Source organism: Xyrauchen texanus, chromosome 8, assembly GCF_025860055.1.
Source record: "Xyrauchen texanus isolate HMW12.3.18 chromosome 8, RBS_HiC_50CHRs, whole genome shotgun sequence".
NCBI classification, from domain to species: Eukaryota; Metazoa; Chordata; class Actinopteri; order Cypriniformes; family Catostomidae; genus Xyrauchen; species Xyrauchen texanus.
The window spans coordinates 39001202-39017582 of record NC_068283.1 but is presented as its reverse complement, the minus strand read 5'-3'; the positions used below and the strand labels follow the sequence as shown (position 1 = coordinate 39017582).

General features: G+C 37.3%; 1 protein-coding gene across 1 annotated transcript in view; it reads left to right on the top strand.

Annotated features, from left to right (window-relative positions):
- Positions 1 to 277: 277 nt before the first annotated feature.
- LOC127647300 (transmembrane protein 104-like) overlaps positions 278 to 16381 on the top strand; it is a 61826-nt gene continuing 45722 nt past the window's right edge. The window contains exons 1-8 of the mRNA XM_052131467.1: positions 278 to 532; positions 778 to 866; positions 5864 to 5985; positions 7042 to 7123; positions 9795 to 9891; positions 9998 to 10078; positions 14364 to 14463; positions 16160 to 16256. Of these exons, the coding sequence (XP_051987427.1) occupies positions 822 to 866; positions 5864 to 5985; positions 7042 to 7123; positions 9795 to 9891; positions 9998 to 10078; positions 14364 to 14463; positions 16160 to 16256 (624 nt within the window). The 5' untranslated portion in view covers positions 278 to 532; positions 778 to 821. The remainder of the gene's footprint in view (positions 533 to 777; positions 867 to 5863; positions 5986 to 7041; positions 7124 to 9794; positions 9892 to 9997; positions 10079 to 14363; positions 14464 to 16159; positions 16257 to 16381) is intronic.

Genomic DNA, 16381 nt, shown 5'->3' with positions numbered 1-16381 from the left:
GTCACCATTCGCTTGCATTGTATTGACCAACAGAGCTGAGATATTCTTCTAAAAATCTTTGTGATCTGCTGAAGAAAGAAAGTCTTACACATCTGGGATGGCATGAGTTTGATTGATGTAAATGATGAGACTCTTTTATTTTTTGGATGAACTATCCCTTTAACAAAATGTTCACTTCCTTGTTGGCCCACAACATTTAATTTATATAACAGCAACGTCATCAAATTCCACCAATCAGAGATAACTTCCGAGTCGCTTCTCCCCGCCTCTCTCTGAACGACCATGTTTCCTGCTCACGCACCGTGCACTCTTGAATTATAGTGGATATGATTCCACAAACAACAACAACTTCTGCAGCCGGTGTTTATTAACCAATAGAAACATAATGGGAAGCTTTGCAGGATGCGCGTCACTCTGTATTTACGTCGGGTTTGTTCGCGCGCTGCATCACTGATTGCGAGGACGTCAGAGGAAAACAGTCTCGTGCATTGACAACAAGCGTTATTGCGTCACAGCGTGAACTCGGTGGCAGGTGAGCAGTTTCTGAAAGCAATAACAGTAGCTTTATAAAGTTGTCTGAGTATATATTCTGTATTTTGTGCTGAAACTTTCGCATCATTAAGTAGTTACACATTGAAAATGTAGCATATGCGTATTAATGTTGTGACAGTTGAGGGAAGATATTTAACAATAAATTGCTAGTCATGCTACTCCTATAGCACTTGGACAGGTATATAAGTGATTTAAGTATTGAAATGTAACATTTCTTTCCCTCAGGGTGGTAAACTTTCAGTTCTGAGTGTTGTGTTTACTTCTTGGAGATGGCGGGGGGCATTACAGAGACAGGGGAGCCGTACTCACCTTTTGTAAGTATTCCTAATAACTCTGAGGTTATGTATTATTTTTCAACCCTTATGCGATCTTCGGGACATTTTTGTTGTTTCGATCATTTTGACTGTGTTAATGCCATAGGTGTGAATTGTGGGGGGAATTTTGATATTTCATCCTCAGTTCCTTTAATACATCTACAAAATACTGTGTTCACAAATAGTTATACTCAGGAACTTCAGGACAAAAATGTCCCAATTGAAACTCATTAAAATGGCAATATTTGATCCCAGTGCCATTTAAAGCTTAAAATTGTGAATTCTATGATATTATGCATTCATTCTTGAGCCCTGGCTTCAAAGTTAAAAGAAGCTGTCAATGAGATGGTAATATTATCTTACTTTTATGTATTTCATGGTACTGAATGAGTAATATATTCTTTAACATGATATTTACATGGTGCTCCAAGGTACAAGTCATGTCATGCATGTTTTCATGTTGCGGTTTGCACTGTAATGAATGGTTTCCTCACTCCATTCATGAAATAGTTTGTGTCTAAATTAGGGCTGGGTATCGCCAGCCACCTCACGATACAATAAGTTTTGCGATACACTTCACGTTTCGATATATCACGATACATCATGATATCATGGTTCAGTTTCACTTTTAATTTCAATTAATTTGTGTATAGTTCAGTTATAATGTCCATTTTGCTTGCATACAGTATTAAAGAAATTCTCTTTTAGGTAATGCTGTTATTCATTATACTGGGGGTATTCTAACTTGTTTTTTTGGGGGTTCCTTTCTCCCAATTTTTTCTCTCCCAATTTTTTCTCTCCCAATTTGGAATGCCCAATTCCCAATGTGCTCCAAGTCCTCGTGATGGCATAGTGACTCGCCTCAATACCGTTTTTTGGCAATTTCAAGCATTGTATATACATCATTCCTCAAACCATTGATTGACTTAAGACATGCCAGTCTTGTGCATACTGTGGCAACTCAAAACAAACACAAAGACAATGTTAAGCTTCATTTAATGAACCAAATAGCTTTCAACTGTGTTTGAAATAATGGCAAGTGATTTTCTAGTACCAAATGAGAAATTTTGAATGATTGCTCAAGGATAAGGTGTTGGAGTGATGGCTGCTGGAAATGGTGTCTGTCTAGATTTGATTAAACATTTTTTCAAATAGTGATGGTGCTGTTTTTTATATCAGTAATGTCCTGACTATACATTGTGATCAGTTTTATATCACTTTGGTGACTAAAAGTACCAAATTTCCTTCCATAAGAGCAAAATCTGAGCATTATTCCAAACTTTTGGCTGCCAGTGTATTTGCAATATAATTTATGCAATTTCAATACACCATATTTCTTTATTATTTATTATTAATATTTATTACTGTCTCAGACGCGGAGGCAACTGAGATTCGTCCTCCGCGTCTGAGACAGTCAACCCGCTCATCTTATCACATGGCTTGTTGAGCACGTTACCGCGGAGATATAGCTAACTAGCAATCTCTAGGGGTTGGTAGCCAGCATCTTTACCACTGAGCTACCCAGGCCCCAGCATTCTAACTTGTTAAAATACAGACATATGCATTTTTAAAAAAATGTATATTTTATCATTAGTTTTTCATCATTTTGGTGACATTATAGCTTTTTGTTTTTAAATGTAGGCCATGTTAATCATCAATAAATATAGTGTATTGAAATTGCATATATTATATTGCAAATACACTGGTGGCCAAAAGTTTGGAATAATGCTCAGAGTTTGCTCTTATGGAAGGAAATTGTTACTTTTAGTCACCAAAGTGGCATTCAACTGATCACAAAGTATAGTCAGGACATTACTGATGTAAAAACGGCACCATCACTATTTGAAAAAAATTATTTCCAGCAGCATCACTCCAGCACCTTATCCTTGAGTAATCATGCTAAATTGCTAAATTGGTACTAGAAAATCACTTTCCATTACATCAAACACAGTTGAAAGTTATTTGGTTAATTAAATTAAGCTTAACATTGTCTTTGTGTTTGTTTTTGAGTTGCCACAGTATGCAATAGACTGGCATGACTTAAGGTCAATATTAGGTCAAAAATGACAAAAAATCTCTTTCTCTAGAAACTCTTCAGTCAATCATTGTTTTGAGGAATGAAGAATTTACAATGCTTGAAATTGCCAATAAACTGAAGATTTCATCCAAAGATTACAAGTATTAACTTGGATATGTGGAACAAGTGCTAAAATGGTACTGTCTCTTTAAGACATGTGGCAGGGACTTTGACAGTAGTGTTTGTTTGGTTGAATGGATTCTTTAAAGCAGCCATGCTATGTGTGATTCGAATTTAATGTTTCTTTTTTTTTTTTATAAATAACTGACTGTATAGAAAAGAAAAGATATTTAAAGGAACATTAATAAACAACAAATGGTTTGCTTGGATCTAGTCTTTGGACTCTAAGTAGATAATCAATGTTTTTGACTGGACCTAGAATCTAGAATGTGTGAGGGAGGTCCAGCATGTTCGTGAGAAAAACCTTGAATCTTGCAGGATCAGTTTCAGTCTTTTATGTGCCTAATAGAGGCATCTCTGACTGCACTGAAAATATCACGATATATGGATCTAAGTATCGCTACAATATAGTGAGAAAAAATATTTTGCGATATATTGTATTGACACAGCCGTAGTCTAAAATTTTATTTTTTTCAAGAACAATGTCAGACACAGCCTGACAGTCTTGTATAGTTCTCCTTGCACCCCTTGTCAAGCTTTGATAATCAGAATAATAAAAGTTAACTGTTGTCATAAGGGCTTGAGGTGCTTTTATCTAACAGTCATGAGTCATGTGATTCTGAACCATTTAACTGCCACTAAAGAGGAATTGGGATCATGCAAGTGACTGTAAAAGTCACAAAAACTGAGTGAAAAGGCGATGTGCACCGCAAAAAAAGTTTCAGTGGCTTAAATCAGCAGAAAACCAATGCATGATCTACTATAGGCGTAGGTGTTTTGAGCTTGTTCAACAGCTTGAGCTCATTTTCTCACATGGAAATATTTAGGGTAAGAGCATTCCAGACCCACATTTAAATATTTCGATAGTTAAGAAAATCAGTGAGTGCTTACAAACAAAACAGTGAATGCTTACAAAGAAAGCATGCCAAAATATGCAATACTGATTTTTACACTCAACAATTACAGCCATTTTGGTATAACTAATTCTATAGTACTTGACTGTTAAACTAAACCCCTAGTTTTATATATCATTTATAAAGCAAAATAAATATTACATTAGTTCTGTCCCAATTTGAAAACATTGTATTGTCCAGTACCCACACTTTTTGTTTGTCTAGCATTGGGTAATGGAAAAGATTTTAAAGGTAATCAATAATAGAAATTCTCACCAGTTTCTGTGGGGATTAACAGTAGCTGTTAAGATACCAATTTTAACAAAAAACTTTAGGCCGATACCTATATGTTTGGTCACCAGATCACTGTTTAACTTAGGAATTATGCTTTAAAAATATTGCGCGCTCTCTCTCCTCTCTCTCTGTGTGTGTGTGTGTGTGTGTGTGTGTGTGTGTGTGTGTGTGTGTGAGCATGTATTTATCACTTTGTGGGGACCAAATGTCCCCATAAGGATAGTAAAACCCGAAATGTTTGACCTTGTGGGGACATTTTGTCGGTCCCCATGAGGAAAACAGCTTATAAATCATACTAAATTATGTTTTTTGAAAATGTAAAAATGCAGAAAGTTTTCTGTGAGGGTTAGGTTTAGGGGTAGGGTTAGGTTTAGGGGATAGAATATAGAGTTTGTACAGTATAAAAACCATTATGTCTATGGAAAGTCCCCATAAAACATGGAAACACAACGTGTGTGTGTGTGTGTGTGTGTGTGTGTGTGTGTGTGTGTGTGTGTGTGTGTGTGTGTGTGTGTGTGTGTGTGTGTGTGTGTGTGTGTGTGTGTGTGTGTGTGTGTCACACAATAAATTGTTTATATTGAACATGGTTTGGATTTGACACATGACAGGCCAAAATTTTAAAGAGAACCAACAATGAAAGATATATATATATATAAGACGAACATCTTGACATAAGAAATTTCAACCATATCATGGAGAAAAAATTAATAAATGATTTAACCAAAGAAACAAAACCTCATTTTAAATTGTGTATGATATTGGTATAATGGATAATTCCATCCAGACTGCTAGAGGGCGCCTTTTGCTCACACAGCGCTGACTGAAGCACTTAATGCAGACTATGGATTTATTCCATTTAGAAGTGATCATCCCTACGCCCTATTCCCTTTGAAGACTTTACCACCCCCTCTAAGAGCTTTGAAAGGCTAAAAGGTGTGAGGCTCAAAATTAAGGGTCATCCGGAACTCGCTATACTAGTAATTTTTATTGGGTATCTTACAGAATGTTTATGATGATTGTTCTCCCTTCAAAGTGCCCTTCGGAGGGTGATTTATCCCATTTGGAACACAGGGTATATTTTTAAACAAAGCCTTTTTAAGGTTTGGTAATCACGCATGGCCATATTGCAAATGTAATCTTAATTCAATCAATCATGCAGTATTAATGGTGTGACGAGGAGGAAGGGCGTGGCCGGGACAAGACCACTGGAGCTTAGGTGCCAACCCTTCTACATATTGTGGCTATTATTATTATGTCTGGATGTTGCATTTAAATTCATGTGTGTGAATTTCAAGTGTAACTGCAATTCAAGTGTGCTACTAATTAATTATAAATAATCCATTGTTTTGCATATTGAATGAATATCAGCAGCGGTGCATCCTTTGTAGATTTATCAATATTCATTTGCCTTGTTATTCAGTTATATGTGATTTATTTGCTCGAGTGTGAGGCAATGCAGTGCATTATCTTGCACATTATCTAATTAAAATACATGGTGATGATAAATTGGATGATAAAACTTGAGTGCCTCTTCTGATACCACATTTTCATCTGTGAAAACTTTTGAATCTGCTGTAAGAATTATCTACTGGTGTTTGTTTGTCTTTGTGTAGGTTGGCCTGGTGTACATGTTCAACCTGATTGTTGGCACCGGTGCCCTGACGATGCCCAAGGCTTTTGCTTCAGCTGGTTGGGTAGTCAGCTTGACCCTCATCTCATTTCTGTCTTTCATGAGGTATGTTTCTCCTTCCACACTTTCTTTCGAGCGATCGATTGATCATAAGACAACCAGGGCCTATGCTGCTAAAGCATTAGATATAGTAATGTGATCAATGATAATGTTACTTTGAACATTACTGTGCAGTGTACCAATGTTTAGTGCACAGCTATTCAGGGCTGCCATGAATCTACAGCACCACAACAAAAAATCCTGAGCTTGCATTGTGAGTCTAAAACGTAGTGCTGCACAATAATACAAAGACAATAAGTAGACAAGACTTCTGTCTGTTGCCTTGCTTTCGCTGGCTGCATGCAAAAACAAACATGCACATGTCATCAAATACATCAGCAGTGTTTTCTGATTCAAGAAGGAGTGACTCTTTTTGAGCTGTATCGTTTAATTAGTCAGTAAAATAGACTTGCAAATGTAAATAACTTTATCCATCAACTTACAACAGAAGTGAATGGGACTAGTCCATGACCACTAAAGGAATTTTCCGGGTTTAATGTCCCTTTAACGACCTGTTAAGTGGAATTGGAACCGGAATCACTAAGGGGAAGTCAAGTCATTTTTTTGAAGCAGCTTTGCAAAAAAAATATGATGTAACAGAAAATGATGCTGTAATGTCTATAATGTCTTTTAGTCCTCATTGAGCAGTTAAATGAAAATCATGCTTTGGAAATGATTTGCCTTTAAGCTGCATTAAATTCTAAACTTCTATAATGTGTAAAGTATTTCCAAGTGAAAGAATAATCTAGGGTGGGACTTGATTTTATCGATCTGTATTATATGAAAATATTATGTGTTAGGCTTTAATACTGTTTTTCCAAACCACTTGACCTTGATTACGTCACCGGCAAATAAAAGTATTATTAGAGGTAGAGCGAGCTATTACATTACATTTCATTTCAGGTTTATGAAAACAAAGTTCTTTAGAATAATATGCACTCATGAATTAGGCACAATAATACCAGGAACATTTAATAACCGTTTTTAGGTTTCTCTTCGTATTTTACTCGCACTCTACAGATGAAATAGGAAAGTGTCTTTTTTTAACTCTTCTGTCTTTAGTTTCATGACCACCACATTTGTAATTGAAGCCATGGCTGCTGCCAATGCCCAGCTGCGCTGGAAGAGGAGAGAGCAGGAAGAGGTCAGTGACTGCACCACTGTAATATGGACTCATTCCCTATGAAAATTATACTCTTAATGTAAATGTTGCACTACCCTCAGGAGGTTATCAAGCCAAGAAGTCAGTGAAGCATCATTCTTTGAATGAGACTGACCTATCAATGAATAAGATGGGGCCATATAAGGCAGAAATATTATAATAGTACTACAATTATTAGTTGAAGCAGATGAGAACAAGGCTGGTGCACATCTCATGTTTCTATTCCTTTGCAACCCAAACAAACAGAATATTGGAAACTGCCTTCTTTACTACAGACGCTTATGGCCTATAAAAATCGGTATATTTACCACAGTTCTGTTTTGGTAGATGTTCCTTTCACAAGCAACAGCATATATCACATTTATTTTGAATAAATAAACATGCGATGGAACAGCCAGATAACCTAGACTCTTAGCAACAGTAAAGCTCCTACAAAGATTTTCACATGCTTTTTATTGACATTCCTTTAATTATAGACTATATATAACATAAAGGATCTATAAAAACATATAACAAAGCAATGTTAAATTCAAACAAGGTCATATACAATGTTGTATACATGTGTAATGCATGCAGAAAGGTTTTCCCATGTTGGTTATGACTTTAAAAAAAGGTCCACTGTTGTAACCATCAAGTAATATTTATTAATTGCACCTTAAATAGACAAGGGTAGACAACTTTTAAAAAGTTTTCAAAAGTTTTATTCATGGTAAAAAAAATTATGTTTTTTTAGATACACATTTTCAAGAAGTTTTCATAGGGTTATTCCATTTGACCTAAACCAAATGATATGGCAAAAGAATGACAACCTGTATGTTAGTTACACCACCTGACCAAGTTCCCTCTAATTTTAGTTGTTGCTGAGCAAATCCCATACATACTTCAGCCACCAGAGCGGAAATAAATATATATATATATATATATATATAAGCAATATCACACTCGTAATCATGCTATATGGCCCTACATCAGCACTGCTGTGCCAAGTGCCGTAGGTAATAACAGTAGTGCGGATTTAGGGCCATATAACATGATTGCGAATGTGATATTACTTATATGCAGTGTAAGGAAATAACTGAAAATTAAATGAGGAAAAAATGAGTACGGTCATAAAAACACATTTGAGCATGGAACTACTTTTGCACGACCGATCACAAATTGCCGTTGCTGGTTTAAACCAAATGATGTGTCCAAGCCTCCGTTATTCATTAAAAAATGGCACTTCAGAAACAGTATCACAGCTTGTGCTGTTTCTAACAATTTATTGGATAAACAAGGGTGTGAGTGTGTGAGTGAGAGCATCTTATCATGTGGCTTGTTGAGCGTGTTACCTCGGAGACATAGCGCGTGTGGTGGCTCACACTATTCTCCGCAGCATCCACGCACAACTCACCACGCACCCCACCGAGAGCGAGAACCACATTATAGTGACCAAGAGGAAGTTACCCCATGTGACCCTACCTTCCCTAGCAACCGGGCCAATTTGGTTGCTTAGGAGACCTGGCTGGAGTCACTCTGCACCTCCTGGATTAGAACTTGCGACTCCGGGTGTGGAAGTCAGCGCCTTTACTCGCTGAGCTACCCAGGCCCCGTAAATCTATGCTTTGACCATAAAGCACATTTAACTGTTCCACATTCACCAATAGCACTCGCGCCTCACGGTAAATGGATGTGTTGTTGCACGCAATAATTAATATTTCCACCTAGTTTTCACACAGGATTTCTCCAAAGCTTCAGCTCCATACTGGAAAAATGAACATTCAAATGGACTCCAGTTGAAACGCTGAGCGTGCATTTAGCTCTAATCTAATATGAGAAATCTGCAGGTTTTCCCATACATCTTTGAGGCTGCGTGGGTGCAATAACAGAAGTGTGCAGCTTAGAGAGTGCACCTGACTTAGATTTAGTGGATAATTAATATGTTCTAATTATATATATTAATAATGTTTTTATGTTTTAAATGGGTTCACTCCTTATTTTCTAAATAAATAATAATTTTAATTAATTTAATAATGAATTAAATTAATAAGACTTTATCTATAAAGTATTTATCTATTTATTTATTTTACTGTCTCCTAAACATTTACACCAGAAAATATCAAAATGATTTTGAACACAAAAATTAAAGCATATTCACCATAGTAGAGCTGTTCCCTATGGACATCCATACAACGGTTGCTCCATAGACTTCCATTGTAAGTGAATTTCTGTCAAAAACATTTATAATACATTTTGCATACTGAGATATGAGTCGAAATTAATTACTGAATGCAGTCTGAGAGAAGTTCACAAATGAGATGAAAACTCCTTCAGGGAAGAGAACCAGCACAGTTTCTGTGGAAAAGGGGTTTAAGTGTATTTAAATTGCCTTTGACATTGGGGAAATTGAGCTGAAATAGTTTGAAAACAGTCCAAGTTTTGGGCTGCCTAAATGCATTGGTATCAATGTTTTGCAGGATAGTTATGCCCAAAAAGTGCTTCTATAATGTGAAATTAAACTATGTATATTTTTGTAGCAATCTAACATGCACATTTATGTATGAAGCAATGACACGTGTAAATGTTGGAGTTTGAGAGCATTTTACGTCTGGAGCATTTTTCATTTCCAGAGCATTAGTAAACTAACCAAGTTTGCTGTTATGACCATCTTTAGATCAATGACAGCGACTCCAGCTCGGACTATTCAGATGACGATGACATTATCCGGGGAAGGTCAGAACCCATCGAAACACGACCCATTCTCTCAGTCCGTAAGTACTGTGTTTGCATTTTAATGTGTCTTTGTCAATGCAGTGTTATTGTGTAAACATGCATCTTAAACTAAGGTCATTGTTGTGTCATCATCTTTTATAACAGAGCGTGCCGCCAATTTAGACCACTTTGATATTGTCGAGAGAGTCGAGATGGGACAAATGGCCTCCATGTTTTTTAATAAAGGTAAGACGTCTTGTGTCATTATGCACTAGGAAGTGAACTTCAGTTAAGACATTGAGTTTTATAAGGCTATTAAGAAAGCCTTTTAAAGATAGTTTATGAAGGTTATATGGCGACTCGAGCGAGTTTTGCTTTAATGTTCAATTGCAGCGAGTGAGGTTATTGGCTGTTAATGGGGTGTAATTAAAAATGGTTTAATTGCTTTTGGTTGCAATTACTTCACTACAGAGTGTAATCTGTTATCTGCACTTGTATAAGGAAAGGAGAGGTTTGCGTCAAGATGGAGAACCCAGGTAATGAGAATCCTGCTCATGATGAATATGAAGAAGAGGTGTTTACCTTGAACTCGAGACAGAAGCAACGTTTTGACACATCCAATACCTATTTCTATATTTGTGTTGCTCCATCAGGGTTCTTGCCCTTCTAAGCATCATTTCACATGCAGCGCTACACAATGGCTGACTCAACAGTCCCCTGGGCAGCCTTGTAATATCTCAACAGCATTGCTTTTGGCATCTAGTCCAACCAACACAAAAAGGACGAACATCAGAAATGCCCTGCAGTTAGACCAGTGTTTCTCAACCAGGAAACGGGCCCATTAGTCGGCCTTAGTAACCTTCAAAGGGGGCTGCTTAATGTCTTAAAATTATGTAAAGGGTTAGTTGCATTTACATTTAGTCATTTAGCAGATGCATTTCTCTAGTGCCTTAGAAAATGAGGAACATAAAAAAAAAGTTTTATGAATTATAAAACAATTATACCAAAAATTAAAGTTCTGTCATCATTTACTCACCCCATTTTGTTCCAAACCTGTATGACTTTCTTCAGTGGAACACAAAAGGAGATGTTTGGCAGAATGTTAGTAACTGACTGCCTCAGGTACCATCAGTGTAGGGGGGCTTGTGGCAAAAATGTCCTTAAAAGTAACAAAGATTTCCCTGAAATTCAGAAAATGCCTGGTAATACATTTTATCACATAAAATATGATTTGATGTCGATTTCATTTTTTTGGTAGGAGAAGGTAATGTACGCTCACCGAGTACTTGGGTACACTAAGTGTTAGGTACACTATGGTCCTAATAAAGTGCCCAATGTGGTTTTATGCATGTATAACATGTTGTGCATTCTGAGATGCTATTCTTCTAACTACAATTGTACAGAGCGGCTGTCTGAGTTATCGTAGACTTTTTCAGTTCAAACCAGTCTGGCCATTATCTGTTGACCTCTCTCATCAACAAGGCATTTACATCTGCAGAACTGCCGCTCACTGGATGTTTTTTGTTTTTGCCACCATTCTGAGTAAATTCTAGAGACTGCTGTGTGAGAAAATCCCAGGAGATCAGCAGTTACAGAAATGGTCAAACCAGCCCGTTTGGCACCAACAATCATGCCATGGTCCAAATCAGTAAGATCAAAATCTTCCCATTCTGATGGTTGATGTGAACGTTAGCTGAAGTTCCTGACCCATATCTGCATGATTTTATACATTGCACTGCTGAAACACGATTGGCTGGTTAGATAACCGCGTGCTCTTTAAGTGTATATTTTCAATGTAATTATTCAGACTTTTTGCAATGAATTGATTATATAGATTTATTTGTTTTTATTTAGTACATTTTTATGTTGAGAAAAAAACTTAAGGATAAAATAAATGAAAACAGCCCCTAAAAATTTTATCCAGGGGGGGCAATTATTGCCCCCTTTTTGGAAACGTTCATTTCTGATACTGGTCACCATTCATTGTACCAAAAAATAAATAAAAGTAAATTGTGATTGAGTCATTTTGCCAAACATCATTTTTGTTCACATTTCAAATTTGATTTAACAATTAAAGTCTGAATCTGCCCCAAATTAAAGTGCATCATGAAGCATCATGCTTATAGCTTTGGGGGACAAACTCAACCATGAAAAACTGTCAGCCTGAGAGCTCAGCGGGCAAGTTTTTTAATTTATGTTTTATTTTATTAGCCTCTTGTCAGCGTACCTAAAAAGCTTGTATTGGCAAATTCAGTTTAAGACTTTTTAAGAGGTGTTATGCTTTCTTTCTAAGATTATAGGTTTGTTGAGCAGAGCGAGTAGCAAATTTTAAGAAACGAAGAATGTCTGCAGTAACAAATTCTGCTTCTGGAGAACTTTGTGTACATATTGTGTATATATTTAAGTTTTTTTTCTCTCCTTTTATAAAGGGAAAATGTATTAACATGGTAACTCCAAAAATTATTTACAATTAGATCCTCACAATTAATACAATTTAAAGATGGCCTTTGTTTCTGTTTATAAAAAAAGTTTGTTATTTAAGCAGAAACAACCTGCATACAGGGGACTTTGATTATTGATGTTGATTTTCAGGGTACCTTGGAGATACAAAGGTTGAGAACATATTGTTGGACACTTCCACTGTATGTAATGGCAGACCTCATTCACTAGGTGGTGCACTTGTTGCACACTCATAGACTCTTGAGCCAATGCACAGTAAGCACTTGCATTGTGTGAAAGTAAACACGCTGGCACTTGGAGCTTTTTCGGCACAGACGTCACTCGCTCACTCTGTCGGCTCTTCATTATTCTATTAAGAGTGATGTGTTAAAATAGCCCACTATGATATGACCTTTCCCAGTGAAATATGGAGTAATGTGGCCACTTTGCCTACCTGAGCTGCATAGGAGACTCGTAAATATATTAAATGGCAATGTAACTCACCATAAATTGAGATTAGTTTAGTTAGTGTGACATTAGTATTGACTGTTAGTATAATGCAAGTAAATGGTCTGCACTTATATAGTGCCTCATTTAACCTTAGAGGTTACCAAAGCGCTTTAAACTGTGACCCATTCACACACTATCAACTCACACTCATACACCAGTGGCGGCAGAGCTGACATGCAAGGCGCTAGCCTGCAATTGGGAGCAACTTCGGGTTCAGTGTCTTGCCCAAGGACACTTCGGCATGTGGAGTCGTGTGGGCCGGGAATCAAACCGCCAACCCTGCGTTTAGCGGCCGACCCGCTCTACCACCTGAGCCACAGCTGCCCCGAAAGGACTAATTTGCTCTCCTGTCTTAGGACATGCTCTCTTTTTAAAGCTATCACAATTGTTAAATGCACTTTTTGTAATGGCATCGATCAATCCGTGAGCTGTCATTCAGTGGAAAAGAACAACAGGCTTATACTCTAACAATAGGAAGTCAGACAAGTTTGGCACAAGTTTTGCACTAACATTTTCTTAAGAAAATATAAAAATGTTGTTTACCTTTCTGCACCAACAACTTTTAGAGTCTCAATAAAATCCTCAGTGATTTTAGTCTAGAACATCTGACTACATAATACTAGCAAGACATTATTCACTCTGCGTGCAAATTTTGTCTCGACATATTCTTTAGCTTCTGGCGTTCCCTTGTAGCAATGTTGCATGCATTTAAATGCATGCAGATTTGTGAATCAGAATAGCTGCTTCCTTTTTATACCTTTTTTAATAATGTTAAATTGTAGACTAAAAAGCATGAAGGTTGGGTTTCCATTTAAATCTGGGCAGTTTAAGAATGTCTTAAGTATATTCGTGAGAAAAAAAGAACTTTTCCATATTTCAAGTGATGAACTCACTCTAGTTCCATCATAAATTGTGCTGAATGAATTGTCAAACGAGCACTGCAATTGAATTGGCATTCAATAAAGGTTTTCTGCCAACGTTTGGCCACTCATCTTTGTAAAATGGCGTGGAACTGACAGCAACATTTGCCTCTTTTTATTGTGGGTGGAAAGATGGCTCAGTTAAGCTCGTAAAAGAGTGTAGCGTTAGGATTTTTACATTTAAATGTAGTTTTAAGTGCCTGTTAGCTCTCGTCGATTTCAAAGTAATTAATGAGCTGATTGGTTGGTTGGACCGGTTGAGTTCCTCATAGGAGCTTTGGTGAATGATGAATGCATGTTATTGTGAGCAGGTCTGTCTTTCCTCCTCAACGCTCTCCATCTCATCTCCAACTGGCACAGACTGAGTGATGGATGGAGGAACGGGTGAAGAGGCATGTGGGGTTAATGAAGAGAATAGTGGGGGGAGAATTGCGATAATGAAGTGCTTGTTTGCTTTAATTAGGGTGATTAATACTGCTATGATGCAGCCCCTACACAGTTAGTAGCTTTAGAACGTTTAGGAGGAACATCGGAATCCTCTAGGGATTAATATTGCCCCTCTGCATGTTCAGTGAACCAATCCATCTGTTTGTATCATGTATTTAAAGTGACATTTTAAAGTCGTCAATATGTAGATTGACACACAAGTGTTGTTCCTGCAGTTGGTGTCAACATGTTCTACATCTGCATCATCGTGTACCTCTATGGAGATCTGGCCATTTATGCTGCTGCTGTACCAGTATCTCTGATGGAAGTAGCTTGGTGAGTTCAAGTTCTTATACTTTGTCCATCTTGTCCTTGAGTTTAATTAATCAAGCCTCAACTTGACTTTTCGAATAATGAAAATGTGTGCAGTCTCGTGTAAAATTAATTTGTTAAAACTCAGAGCCTGTTTTCCAACCATAAGAACCTGACTAATTTTGTATTGTTTGAAGACTGTGACAAATCGTCTTCAGCCAATTATAAATTGGTCCTGTTGTCAGATCATTAAAACACGATTATTAGGGTCAACCCCGAAGGGGCGAAAGACCCCTTTTGTTTTCGTTAGTTTTCTTATTATTATTCCGCTGCTGCTGCTTCTTCTGCTATTGAGTCTATGGCAGCCCATAGAAACGCTTGCAGTAAAGTTATGAAATTTGGCACACGGATGGAGGACAGTCTGATATGTCACCACAGCAAATTTGCCATCTCTACCTCAAACCCTCTAGCGCCACCAACTGTCCAAACTTGCACTCACGTTTATGTTAATGACATTTGAACTGTGAGTCCTAGAAACAAAATTATTTTTTTCTCTAATTCCAGGGCTCAAGACGATTTGATTGCATCGACACTACGTCATTTTCCATCATGAAAATGTTTCCGCCATTTTGAATTTTCGGAAAAACCTACTTTTTTTTTTTAACTCGTCCTAGGCCATTTGTCCAATTTGCATGAAAATTGGCCTGAATCATTTAGAGGCACGCACGACAAAAAGTTATTTACAGAATTTTGATAATCAAATTGGTCTCATTAGATTCAGTAGGGCATAGCGAGTCCAACGATATGAAAAAACACTTATGTCGGCCATTTTGAATTTAGTCACGACTTGGCGTACTTTCGTTACGAAACTTGGTATATGTCTTTGGCATGCTCTGTAGGAACTCAAAGTTTCTGGACAGCACCACCTTGTGTCAAAAATAATGATGCTATTTCTATAAATGCTAATAGCGATTGATTCCTTTATCTACTGTAATGAGGCTGGTCTTGATAGATTCAGTGATTCATGCCGAGAACAATGATACCAATTAATGTCATGATTGAGCTAACTTCCTGTCCGCCACTTTTAAATGTTTTGAAAAGCTACGTTTTCGAACTCCTCCTAGACTGTTTCTCTGATTTGCACGAACATTTTTCTGCATCATCTAGAGGCACTCACGGCAAAGAATTATTCACATAATTTTGATAAACTATACCGTTTTGGAATGATGCCTTAATTCATTCTACGAAGAATGTGCAAAATTAAACTTGAGGCTGTATATCTGCAACGCTTTGAGGGATTGGGATGAAACTTTGTACACATCATCACCATTAAGTCCCAAGGTTACCTGCAGCGTTTTGGCACACTGTCCCCTACTGGTCAGGAGATAAAAATAGCTATTTTGGCTCATGCAAGAAAGCATTCAATAGTTATGACATTAGTTACATCCCTAAAATTTAAATGCCTAAAATGATTCTTGTCTTTTCAGACGTAGTTATCAGAAAATGCGTAATCTGGCGTAAAATGACCAATAATTGTCAGATTAATCAGACTGGCCAGTGTTTGGTCCATCACTACTTCACAAACACGCTGAGGAGGGCAGAATTTCCTAAAATGGACCTTAGTTTCATCTATCTGTACTTGATGGTACTATGTATTCTGTTATCTTGTAAACTCTTATATCAATTTGCAAAATGTATCTATTTGTTTGCCTTCCCACAGTGGGAATCTCTCATGCAGTGCCGGGAGTGTGAAATACAATGACACAGACTCGTGCTGGGGACCCGTAAGACGTAAAGATGCCTACAGAGTGTTTCTAGTGAGTGCAGCCATGCCCACCACACATTCAAACATCACACCTCTTTGGTAGCACTTAAATCTCAGCAGGGTGCTGGACATGCTCCAACTGAAGGTACAGATCAACTGCAGCAATTCACATAGAGG